The sequence below is a fragment of the Sturnira hondurensis genome, unplaced genomic scaffold, assembly GCF_014824575.4.
Source record: "Sturnira hondurensis isolate 20B ecotype Veracruz unplaced genomic scaffold, ASM1482457v3 Scaffold0000780, whole genome shotgun sequence".
Classification (NCBI taxonomy): domain Eukaryota; kingdom Metazoa; phylum Chordata; class Mammalia; order Chiroptera; family Phyllostomidae; genus Sturnira; species Sturnira hondurensis.
In genome coordinates, this window is record NW_028073411.1 from 16147364 (window position 1) to 16159834 (window position 12471).

General features: G+C 61.1%; 1 protein-coding gene across 1 annotated transcript in view; it reads right to left on the reverse strand.

Annotated features, from left to right (window-relative positions):
• Positions 1-6102: 6102 nt before the first annotated feature.
• PPP2R2C (protein phosphatase 2 regulatory subunit Bgamma) overlaps positions 6103-12471 on the reverse strand; it is an 84019-nt gene continuing 77650 nt past the window's right edge. The window contains exon 9 of the mRNA XM_037046135.1: positions 6103-8696. Coding sequence (XP_036902030.1) covers positions 8405-8696 — 292 coding nt within the window. The 3' untranslated portion in view covers positions 6103-8404. The remainder of the gene's footprint in view (positions 8697-12471) is intronic.

Here is a 12471-nt window from a genome sequence, read left to right on the forward strand (position 1 = left end):
TTGGCCTTTGGACCCCAGCTTGTACCTTTGCCATGCGGTCCAACCCCGGGCCAGTGTCCCCATCTGTGACACGGGGAGTCTGAGCTTGGCCAGTGGCTTTCAGAACTTCGTGGGAATGAAGCCCTTTTAAACCCCCGTGATGCACAGGACCCGTCAGGAAACACGAGTGCCCTTCGTACGTGCCGGTGCAGTGGGCTCGGCAGACGGGAACAGAGGCCAGCGGTATCACCTGCGTCCCACCTGGCCCAGGGCCTCTGCTCTGTGAGCTTGGCCGGGTCCACGCTGGCCAGGTCAGGGACTAGTAAATGCTCACCAGGTATTTGTGAATTGTTAAAGGAGTTAAATGCAGACCCAGACAAATGGTCCCTTCTGGCTTTTCAAGAACTTAAACTTTGTGAAAATCGCTGTGTTTAGAGTGGAGCCGATCTGAGCTGCCTGACCCAGGCAAGGAGAGGGCCTCGTGCCTGAGGGTACTCTGGCTGCACCCCCACCCACCCCCGTGCGCCCCGGCAGGCACAGTCCCACCTCTGTGCCTGCGTCACAGGTTTAATTCCTCAGGACCACACAGCCAGAAAAGCCTGGCCAGTCCCTGTGACTCACCATCTAAAACATCGTTCAACGTGACTAATGAGCCCGGAACGCACAGGCTGCTGCCCCCGAGCAAATATTTACTGCACGGCAATGCCGAGCGGAGCAGTCCCTCCACCATGGGAGCCAAACCCAGGTCCTGGCCTGCACAGACTCACCCAAGTCCAACCCGAGAGGCCCCGGTTCGGAGCAGGAAGTGCTCTGGGGGCCCAGAGGGAGGCACCTCCTGCCCAAGGGCTTGCCCACTTTGTGAGCAAGGGGAAGAAAGGGACTTGGGAGGCCAGAGGAGATGTTCTGGCCATCAGGGCAGCCCTGGGAGGCCCACACAGCCAGACGCCAGTGGGTGCAGAGGACGAGCTCAAGGTCCAAGCCAGGGTGGAAGCGGGCCCCATCCGGCAGGCAGCTGGAGCCCTCCTTGGCTCTGCAGCCAGGGCCCTGCAGAGGGCGCTTGGGAACCCTGAGGCACAGTCTGGAGCCCCACCCCCTGGGGTGGTGGAGAACGGTGCCAGAAAGACCACCCGGCCCCCTTGCGGAGGAGCTGCCGCTGCAGACAGACCACCCACCCACCCACCGGGAGCTCAGCTACCCTGTGTGCCTCTCCACGTGTCAGCTGCGTCCTGGTATCCCGATCCTCGTCCCATAACTTGGTGGTCTCCAACGTTTTTTTGCACCAGGGGACCGGTTTTGTGGAAGATAATTTTCCATGGACCGGGGCGGGGGGGGGGGGTCGTGTGGGGTGGGCAGGGGGCAGGTACAGGAAGCCCAGCTNCACGTGTCAGCTGCGTCCTGGTATCCCGATCCTCGTCCCATAACTTGGTGGTCTCCAACGTTTTTTTGCACCAGGGGACCGGTTTTGTGGAAGATAATTTTCCATGGACCGGGGCGGGGGGGGGGGTCGTGTGGGGTGGGCAGGGGGCAGGTACAGGAAGCCCAGCTCAGGCAATAACAGGAGCCAAGCTCCCATTTGCTGGTCCACTGCTCACCTCCTGCTGTGTGGCCCGGTTCCTAACAGGCCATGAATCATTAGGGGCCCCTGCTGTGAATGGCCTCTCGAGTGGCACTCCCCACATCCCTGCAAAGTCACCTACAAAGCAGGAGCTTGTCCCTCGAATCGGCCACCTGACGACAGCCCCAACCCTGATGGCAGATGTGGGGCCGGAGTGGAACAAACACCTCGTCTCCCTGTTGGCACCACATGCTTGTTGCTGACTCAGGCCTGAAAGTGGGGTTTTTAAACCAAAACGCCTCACCTCCCCACTTGGCCTCCTGAGGGGCCCTCCCCCACTGGCAAGTGTAGCTGGCACCCACTGGTCCTGAGGTAGCCACTCAGAGGTTCACAGCTCGGGGCAAAGCCAGGTCCCTGTCTTAGGACCCTGCTCCTCCCGGGCAGTGTCTTACTCAGCCTCCCCTGTGGCCCTACCTGGGACCTTCCCCCACTGCGCCTCCCTCCGTGTTTCCATCTGGGACCTGCCTGCTGGCGTTCGCCATCACTGAGTCGTTACTCTGTCCCCTGGATGTAGCTGCCTGTGGGTGAATCGGCTGTTAGGTGCTCACGCTGGAACCGGCACCAGGAGCAGCCCCCAGTGGTGCCATGACAGGTGTGATGGGTGGGCGTGGCCTCTTCCGCTGTCACAGTTGCTGGGCCAGCCACAGAAACGACTCCTGCTGAGTCTTACAGAAAAGTCCTCTTGGGAGGGCAAAGACGAGGACTCCTCTGGGGGCTGTGGGGTGCAAGCCCCAGAAAGATTGAGCAGCACCCCCTAATTCTGTCTGCGGCACCAACCACCACATCCCCCTACTGCCCTCTCTGGGGGAAGCCCAGATCCGGAGCTGGATCTCCGGCTGCCAAGGAAACTCCTTTCCCAGCCTCGCCCAGCAGGTGCCCAGTGTGTGGCCAGTGGGGGAACTGGAAGTGATGCAGGCCTGTCCTTGCCATCCTGTCCTTCCCTCTCCACCAGCCTTGGGGGGGGGGGAGCCACATCCTGGCATAGGCTGCCATGTCAGAAACGGCACCATGACGGGGCCTCCACCACACGGGGCCTCAGACGGCGTCTCCGTGCGCTCCAGAGTCAGGGCAGAGCGCTGGACCGGCCTCACCCGGCTGCACACAGCTCCCTTGACTAGCGGGGCACAGGCCCCTTGGACTGACCCTTCCACGCAGCCTGCCCACATGGAGTAGAAGGGCAAGTGTCCCACTGCCTGGCGACAAGAAACCCAGATTCTGGGCAGCAGAGCCAGCGCCTGGGGAAGCCCATGGACCCCTAGACCCTGCTGCCTGGGGTCCCCACCAGCTCCAGGCTCCAGCGAACCCCCTTCCCCCCGACCTCCCCTGGCTCCCCCTCCCTCCTGCAGGCTGCCCTCCTCAGCAGGGCCTCTGCACCCTCAGTGTGGGCCCAGACTCTGCCAGTCCCCCAGGGACGGCCAGGGCCCAGCGGCAGGGGTAGCAGGATGGCACTGAAGCTCTGGGCAGTTAAAGGAACCACAGTGAGGTCGCTGACAGGCGGTGGGGGCAGGGGTGGGCTCTCCGCAGACCACGTATGCGCGGACTTTCTTGTTGGGTCCCACAGCCCCTCCAGGTGGGTGCTGCCGGTGTCCACATGCTGCAGACGGGGGCACAGCCAGCGTAGGTGGCGTCCCCCGAGACCGCAGCTACCGCCCGAGCCAGGACGAGAATTCTGGCCACCAGGCCTCAGCACTGCCCACCATGCAGGTGCTCAGAGGACGTTTGCTGAGTGAATAAATGAGTGGCATGCAGATTTGCAGAGAGCCAGTCCTTCCAAGGCGACATTCGTTCTTCTTGGGCCCACTCAGGAACGACACGGTCTTTTGCGCCTATGGCTGTGCAAAGGTCTTACACACACAATTCACTTCTCCAGACCCCCGGTTCTCCGCTGCGTGGTTGACACTTTCGGCATAATGGTAACAATGGACTCCTTCTTGTTTCCATTTTCACTTTGGTCCCAATACTGCCACCTGTGGCGATGTTTCAGTTCCCCTCTGAGAGTCACCGTGTCCTTGGGCTGTGTGGGCTCTGGGCTGACACTGTCCAGGTGCAGAGAACGGGACTTTGTTTTTCACAAAACGACCGAGGTGTTTGCAATGAATCACGCACAACCCAGGCAATGGCTCACAGCTGCTCCAAATGCTCCGAGGTTGCTAGGAAACCCCCCACCAGGAGCCAGTGAGCCTCTGCTAAGTTTCCCTCAGGTGGTTGGATCTGTGCAGCAGGCCCTGGGGCGGGGCGGGGGGGGTAGGCAAGCTCTCTGCCAGCAGTCTCAGGGGAGGGGGTGCAGACTTAGTTCCCACAGAGGACCAGTAGGGGCTGTGGCCAGAGACACCCACCAGAAAGCACCTGCAGGGACCTGCGGTGAATGGTTCAGGTGGCAGAGAGCCCTGGTCCCTGTTTGGGGCCACACTGCCTGGGATCTGATCCTGACTCCGGGGCTCACAAGTTTGTGGCCTTAGGCAAGTCATCCTTCTCCCTGTGCCTCAGTCTCCTCATCTGCAAAATGAGGGAAACCGCAGCCTCCCACTAGGGTGCCTGTGCAGGTGAAATGAGTGGGGTGACGGACACTGCCCGCTCAGCAGGGTGCCCAGAGGGGAGGGGCAGGGCGAGGCTCTCAGGTGTCGCCAGTTAACACAGTAATGGTGCCGCATGTCGGCGGGGAGAGAGTGCTGGCAGCGTGCTGGGCCCATCGCCAAGTGGCCCACATGCCAAGCCCAGCGGAACCCATTGGGTGCAAAGGGTCTCAGAGCTCTCGGGGCTGAGGACCGACAGGGTGACAGTGACTTGTTCATCAGAGCAGGCAACACTCTGCAGTTGGCAGAGGTGCGGGGAGGGAGGCAGAGCTGGAGCACATTTGTGTGGGGCCCTGCACAGCCCTGAGCCCAGGGCCGTCCCCCTGGGTAGACCCAGGGGACCCGGCCTGGCCACCCACCCTGAAACCCAGCTCCCCTTGAGTCCCTGGCCTGCTAGGAGCCCCTACCTGCTCCTCTGTTTCCCCACCAGGCTGCACGTCCCACCCCCAAGTACTTCTGGGAACTCCCCAGCGGGGTCACACCCTGCCACCCTCAGAAAGGGCAATGTGGCGTCCAATCCCCCTCTGCTGCCCACTCACCGGTGTGTGACTCGGTGTGTGACTCGGGCAAGTGGCTGGACGGGCCTGAGAGCACCCCCGTGGGCAGGCTGCAGCAGCCACCACCACACGCCACACCTGCTCTCCCGCAGTCTGTGGTCAGAAGTCTTACCTGGGTCCCCCTGGGCTTGAGTCACGGCGTGGACGGGGCTGGTCCCTTCCGGAGGCCCTTTCTAGCTCCCCAAGCCCACGCGTGCCCTGGCCTCTGCCCCTTCCTCCCTCTTTCCAGCCGCAGTGGCAGACGGGGTCTCAGTACCACCGCCCGGCCGTCTCCCATTGGTGCGGCTCCCTCTGAGCACGGCCAGCAGAGGTACTCTGCTTTCCAGAACGCTGATGGCAGGCAGGTCCGCCTGGAGACCCGGGCTACTCTCCCCACCTCGGGGTCCCTATGGGGAGTCCCACCTCAAAAGGGATAACGTGAAGCCTAAATAAGATGGCACATCACGCCCCACACAGCAGTACCACAGGGTCAGGAGCAGCATTGCTCTCTGGCCCGCAGGTGTGGCTCAGAGAGGTCGACCTACATCCAAGGTCACACAGCCAGGAAGTGGCTTTCTCCCACTTCACGCTCCATCCCGAGGGCTGTGTGGTTGATGGAGAATGGAGCTGATGGAAGCCCCACCAGCAGACCCTCCCGCTGGGCCTGGTGTGTGAGGGCCCCTTCATCATGGAGGGGCGGGGCCGAGGCTGCCGGGAGGGGTGCCTGCACGTGTCCCCACGTGTCCTCGTTCACCTCAGCTGTGGCAGCAGGCGGGGCTGGGCCTCTCTGGCTTCCAGAACTAATCCCGACACCCTGTGGTCTCTGTCCTCTCGAGCCCCCTCTCCCTGGGACATGGAGGAACAGGGAAGGGGGTCTTCAGGGGAGCTCTGGATTAGGAGGTAGCCAGCCCAAGCTCGAAACCCAGGACCTGCTCACACCAGCTGCATGGTCTCCAGCGAAGGCCCTGACCTCTCCTCACCTCGGGGCCTCCTCCGCACCGTGTTCCTGTGCTGGACGTGAGGTCAGAGTAGATCGTGGGAGAGGAATCGGGAATCGGGGTAGGTCATGCTCACTGTCTCCGAACAACTACGTATGTTGGGGGCTTGCACACCAGGCACTGGGCTCGAAGGCCGTGTCTCGGCCCACCCCCAGGACAGCGAGGTCGATGTTACCATTAGCTCCATGTCCTCGGTGAGGACCTCAGAGCTCGGAAAGATTGGAAGCTGACTTAGGAGCTGCAGGCAGCAAAGCCTCCAGGGAGCCCAGGCTTCCCAGCACCCATGGGCGCCCCCATCTGCTGTATCGTCCCCCCACAGGACCAACCACCCTGCGAGGGGCCTCCTTAAAGACAAGCACCGTGCTGAGCCACATTCTCAATGTAACATTTGTTATTTTATTGGAAAAAGCTGGTATTCACATATTTATAATTTTATTCAACAGCTGGATAATCTGTGAGACACCAAAGAAAGCAATGCACCTGTGAGTTGCAGAGCCCAGGAGGCCCCGGTCTGCCGACTCCGCCCGCATGGGCTGCACGCCCCCCGCCCCGCCTCGAGAGCTCCGTCCTCGGAGAGAATGAAACCGAAAACAAACACAACCTGACCACTTCACAACACCGATGAGCACGCCACACAGTCCCCAGGGGCAGAAAACCCTTCGGAGTAAGGCCCCAAGGCCTGGCGCTGTTTCACTGGTCCTCCCTCCGCTTTCCGAGTCGCCCCCCCGCCCCGCCCCCCTTTGCCCAACACGCATTTTATTCTTCACGGTTTGCTTTGGCCATTATTTCCCAGGCTTTTCTTCTGCAACGATCCTTTTCTTTCTGGGCCTTTTGCTATGTTTCTTTTTGTTTTGGTACCCAAAGTTTAAAACAGGTGTAAGGAACTAGGAGCTGTATTTAGACCTCCTTTCGAACCCAGCGTAAGACGCGCACTCGGAAGAAGAAAAGGGCGAATCCGCCGTGGGATCTGACTGGACAGTCACCTCTAGCTGCCGCCGCAAGCTGCCTCTCGAGTCTGACTCACGAAGGGACATGGAGTGTGGCTTCAACAAGATTTCTATACAATTGACCACTTTCGTGAACCTCTTTACAAAGGGGAAAAGAAGGAACCGAATCCCGCGATTGTTCATCTCACTCGGGATAGATATGTACATATAATACTGTCCAGAGGGCCTGGGTTTTACAGTGACATAGAAACAAACATTCTTCATTCATGTTGGTTAAAAAAAGAGCCCAGGGACCCGTTTCCCTGTGTAAATACGGTAGGGCCAGAGCTGAGTGAACATGCGTTTTGTGCTTTGACACACACACAGGTACACCATCCCCCACGCAGAGACATCTCGCGTGGGTCTGTTTCCTGGGCAGCATGTGGGTGGGTGGGTGGGTGGGCGGGTGGCGGAGTGGGTGGGGCTGGCCTTGACCTCTGTGGCCCTTGGGGAAGCACCCCAGGACTGTGTGGTCAGGGAGGAAAAGGTGCCCTACAATGGCCATAACATGCAAGCTTCTGTTGGAGGCGGTTCGGTGTGTCGGGAAAGGAGCCAGGTGTAGCGTGGGCGAAGGGGGCTTACGGGGTGGGGGGGACCCAGGGCGGGCCGGACTTCTGGTGCCACCAAGCAGAGCGAGGAGCCTCCAGGGTCTTCTGCATTCCCCCTCCTGCCCCTCAGTGCTCCTGGGACCCTGTCACCGTCCCCCCTGCTCTGTCCTTCTTCACACTGAAGGTCACCTTCCAGCCGAGACTGGTTTCACTGTGGGCCACCGATGGGTCGGAAAGCACCCGTGGAAGACCCGGACGGTCTCTGGGTGCCACTGCGTGGTTGGCGCGTGCCATGGGCCAACTGTAGGTCACTGCAGGGCCTCCGTCTCCTCATGTACAGGTTTTCGCCCCTGGCACCTGACACAGACAGCGCCTGGCCCTCAGCGAGCAGTTGGTGTGAGTGAGGAAGGTTCCAGAAGGTCAAGAACAGAGCCAGGCAAGTTCCCACAAAGCGTCCCATGATGGAGGAGGGAGGAGGGCCCCGCCCGGCCCACGGCCAATGCGGCAGCAGAGTTGGGTTAAATCGGGTGAGAGTCACAGGCACACATGGGAAACCCCACCCCCACCCCTTTCTATTCCGAAACTAACAGACCTGGGATATTGAAAGACACTGAAAGAACCTAAAAGATGGGCTTGCAGCCCCAAAGTCTCAGCATAAACTCACAATCCAAAATGCAAACGTGAGACCCTCAGCTCTGAGACAGTGGAGCCCACCCCCTTTATAATCAGAGGACCCCTGGCTGGCTTGTCTGAGCTTCATTCACTGCCCCAGAGCCCCGATCTGGGGCCACTGAGGCACAAGAGGAACAGTTCCCATTGGCTCCCGCTTGGCTTAAAAGAAACCACTGGAGTGAAACATTAACCTGGAGATGTAAAAACCCTAACAATGTGGTAAAGACCGCAGGCAGGTCAAGTGCAGGAATGAAAGAACCCTGAACTTGGAGGCCCACCATCACATTCGGGTTATGACCTGCGGCTGTGACCGCTTCGTGTCCCTCACTTCACACAGTTCCCAGCCGAGGCGGCCTGGCGCAGGGAAGCCTGGGGAGGGGCTGGGCCCAGGGGCCAACTGCCCCTCGGGGCCACGTGCTCTCCTCCAGTGGCTGTTTGACCGTCATGTCGGGGACAGCCACCACAGGCGGGCTCCCGGGATGGGGTTCCGTGCCCACCTAGTGCATCTCGGAGTTGACCTTGTCCTGAAAGATGTACAGGTTGTTGGTGGCCGCGATGGCGATGATGTTCTCGGCCGGGTGCCAGGCCGTGTGCAGGATCTTCTTGGTGAAGTCCAGGCTGTCCACGCTGATGTCGTCCCGCCGGCGTTTGCCGCCCACGCACACGCGCCTCGGCTTGAGCACCGCCCGCGGCTTGCTGCTCTCCCTCGAGGCCTCCAGGGTCACGTCCCGCTTGGTGTTGCGGTCGAACATGCGGAAGAAGTTGTTGTAGGCCCCGGTCATGATGACGCTGGCGGAGGAGGGGAGGCGTCAGGCAGGGAGGGTGCAGGAAAGGGAGGCCCACCCCTTCCCAAAACTCACACCCAGGGCTGCAGGGCCCTCGCTCCCTGGAAAGGGAGCTCACAGGAGGGGAGGGGACAGGAGGGACGTGGGGCGGGGCCTGCCCCAGAGACTCCTTTCCCTCCGGGTCTCACCCTCAGACTTCAAGGCTAAGCACCAAGGCCTTGTTAGGGCTCTGCCCCAAACACCAAGGAGCTGTTCTCCTGTCCCTCTTCCCCTCTGCTCCAGGCACGAGAGCCCTGGACTTTCGGAGGGGAGGCCACAGAGAATGGGGCAAAGGGACTGAACGCAGAAGATACTGGGCTGCAAACCCGATGCTGACCAAGGGCCCCGTCTGGGAGTTGGCTGGCCCCCCTTCCTGCAGGCCCTGGGGGGCCCTCTGTTCTCTGCGCAGCTGGGTCCTCGAATGCTGTTTGCATGCAGCACGTGCAACTACGCCCAGGCCTGCCCCTCCCTGCTAAGGAGAACATTATGTCTGTCCATCCGATAGGGAAACACGGGGACTGCCATTACTGGTGTGGCTCAGAGGCGGGCGTCGTCTGGCGAAGGGAATGGGGGACAGTTTGATTCCCCATCGGGGAGGGGCCAGGGTTGAGGGATGGGGGCCAGTGTGAGCGGAGCCCATCGGTCGGTGGTTCTCTCTCACATCAACGTTTCTCCCCCTCTCCCTCCCTTCCCCTCTCTCTAAAGATAAAGAAATAAAATCTTTTTTAAGAGAAAGAAAACAAGGGGACTGGCCTCTCCCCTTTCTCACCATAAGGCAGCCCCTCGAAGTTCTGGTTCTTCTCAGGAAGAACCTTCCCTCCCCAGGGCCTGGCACTTTGGGCCAAGAGTCCCCTTTTGGTTCCCGCCCATGAGCGGTTCGGGGCTCCGATGCGCAGCCGGTGGGATGCCTGGAGGCGGCTGTGCACCCACGAGGCTGGGCTTGGCCAGAGCCCACTGTGCGCAGTGTGTTTGGGGTCACCCCCCTTTGTTTTCTCTGAACTCATGTTCAGACATCGGTGGCCGGGTGTTTGGAGGCAATGGGGCTAAAACCAGTGTGCAGACTGGCTCCTCTGTGGAAGTCCTGGGGTGTGCAGGTGGACCTAGGTGGTGCTCACCTGGGCAGCCAGACCCCTAAGCAAGGCCGAGCCAGCGGGCATGGAGGGCCTCTGGGAAGCTCTCTAGGTGGGGCTGGGGGTGGGGGTGCATGCCTGGGGAGGGGTCTGGTCAGATAGTTCTGCCTTTTTGAGATTTGTCATCTCTGGTGAGGAGGGGAGGGTGGGTGGAGAACGCGAATGTACTTTGAGTCTCCGTTCTTTCCTGCTCTGAAATTCCGCCTCTAACACCTCAATTCACGTGGCAGAACGGCTGGCTGCCGAGAAAATTCAACAACGTGTGTGGAGGGAGGCACAGGGCGTTGGGCGGGGTGCCCATAAGTGGGCGGAGCCCGCCCCAACTGCTAGGAGAGGAGCGCACCCCACGCCCAACACCCCCCACCAGCCCGAAAGAGCCCCTCCTCACTCCAAAGGGAAGGCTGGGCTGGCTCTAACGTCCCCTCAGTTATGGCCCCGGAGGACCTCACTGCAGTGGGACCCCCCAGGGTGGTACAGGGAGGCCGCTGAGCCTGAAAATGCCCTGGAACCGGGGAAGGGCTGGTGACTCAGTCATTGGAAGAGGCGTGAGGGCTGGCAGCTGCCCCTCGGCGTCCTGGCGCCTGGCCATTTCAGCCAACAGGAGGTCACCCAGTGGGGGGCCCACGGCCAGGTCATCCCCAGGAGTGACCTCAACCTTCACTGGGGGCTCAGGACAGAGACCAGGCTGGAAGGAGGGAGTGGCAGCGAAGTCCCCAACCGAGTGGTTCTCCTAGAAGACATGTCCTGTCATTAGGCCCCGGGGAGAACCCAAGCAAGACTTGGGGACCTCTGTCCTGGTGGTTTCTGTGGGCCAGGCTTTCCAACAGCCACACCAGAGGACAGAGCTGGGGGCCAGGTGAGGCTGTTGCTGCATCCAAGGCTGAGGACGCATCAGAGGCCACACAGCCCTCAGTGCCACAGCGTCCCTGGGCTGGGGGAGGGGGAGTGGGGCTTAGGGTGAACTCTGGCAATAACAGGACATCGAGGGGCAACTGTGGCCTGTCATGGACACACTGGTCCCCAAGCAGCCATGGTGACAGAAGGGAACCACTCCCCCCAGGGTAGGAGAATAGCTTACAAAGGGCGGTGGGAGCACGAGAGGGGTGTGTGTGTGTGTGTGTGTGTGTGTGAGAGAGAGAGAGAGAGAGCAGCTATCACCAACTCTGACCTCCCGGCCCCGGGAACCACCCCACCAGGCCTGTCTGGAGCAGACGACAAGAGGGGACGTGCCTGTGGCCTTGACAGTCACCCACGGGGGTCAGGCTCTGCGTCTGGCTGGGTCGCACCTGCCGGGACCCCACAGGAAAGTGAGCAAAGGTGGCTGGCACTGACGGGCCCCACGCCCATTGGACAAGCACTTTCAGAGGCGGCTTCTGCTTTCCCTCCTTCCTGCCCCGTCCTGCTCGCCCACCATGTGGGCCGCCGGACGCTGGGGAGAAGTGCTGGGGTGACATGCTGGGGCGACTGCGAGAGAAGGCAGGCTCTCCTCTCCTTCCCCCAGGGAGAGCCAGGCCCCCACACCCCACTATCTGACCTCTTGCCCTGTGACCTCCACCCCAGCCCGAGCCACCCTCTTAGGCAGCCGATGCCCAGAGCCTGCGGAGAAGAAGGGTCCCCTGGAGACTCTGACCCATCAGGTGAGCCTGTCAGGCCCCACAGCAGCCCCGCCCGGTGCACTCAGACGCCTGGGGTGGGCGCTGCTCTGGTCCTCAAGCAGGCCCACTGGTCAGGGATGGGCCAGAGGAGCGGCCCGGACCTCAAACAGGGGTCAGGAGCCAGGCAGGGTGGCCCCACAGGCTGGGTGACTTGGGGCCTGTAGCTGCCCTCTGTAAAGGCAGGGACAGAGGGCTTGCTCTCCTCACCTGAGTTACTGGCCCTAAAGGCAAAGGCTCACTCCCAGGCTTGGCAGCGTGGGCAGGTGCTGGGCTCCGACCAGAGCCCCCGGGTCCACTCGAAGCTTTGCTTTCCCACCGATAACGTGGTGGGGAGGGGTGAGGGCGCTGGCCCTGGGTACGTGTTGCACTGGGTAACAGTCAGGCACTTAGAAGGGTGCTGGGCTCTGCAGATACCGCCTCCCATATGCCAACAGGTACCTCTCAGTCTAATCCTCATGGCTGGAAGCCACACTGATTCATCTGAGCCGGGAGACTAGGGAGGCAGTGGGAAGGTTCGGGGGTGGGTTGGGGCCACGCCCCTCCCCCCACAAAGGCAGCACTCCTTTGTTCTTTAGCAAACACGTCACGCCCAGTGGGTGCTTTCACACGACACCCGTTCTTCTCCCGTCAATTACGGGGAAGTGGGAGTCAGATCATTCAAGCCAGCTGCACCCACATTACTAATCCTGGTTCTAGGAAGGGGCAGGACCCAGGTGACAGCTCCAGGGGAGGCACAGCCCCCTCCCCACCTGCAGGAAGAGGGTCTCTGCCCTGGGAACACCAGGTCCCGGCCCGTGCAAACCACGGCAGCCATTCTGAACTGTCCTCTTACATTCCAGAAGGTCCTCCGAGAGCAGCAAAGGGCAGTGCCTGCCCTGGCTTGCATTCGGGCAAGTTGCTTCCCCTCTGCTGGCCTCATTTTCCTCATCTGTATGCAGGGGTCAGGAGCCTGGCC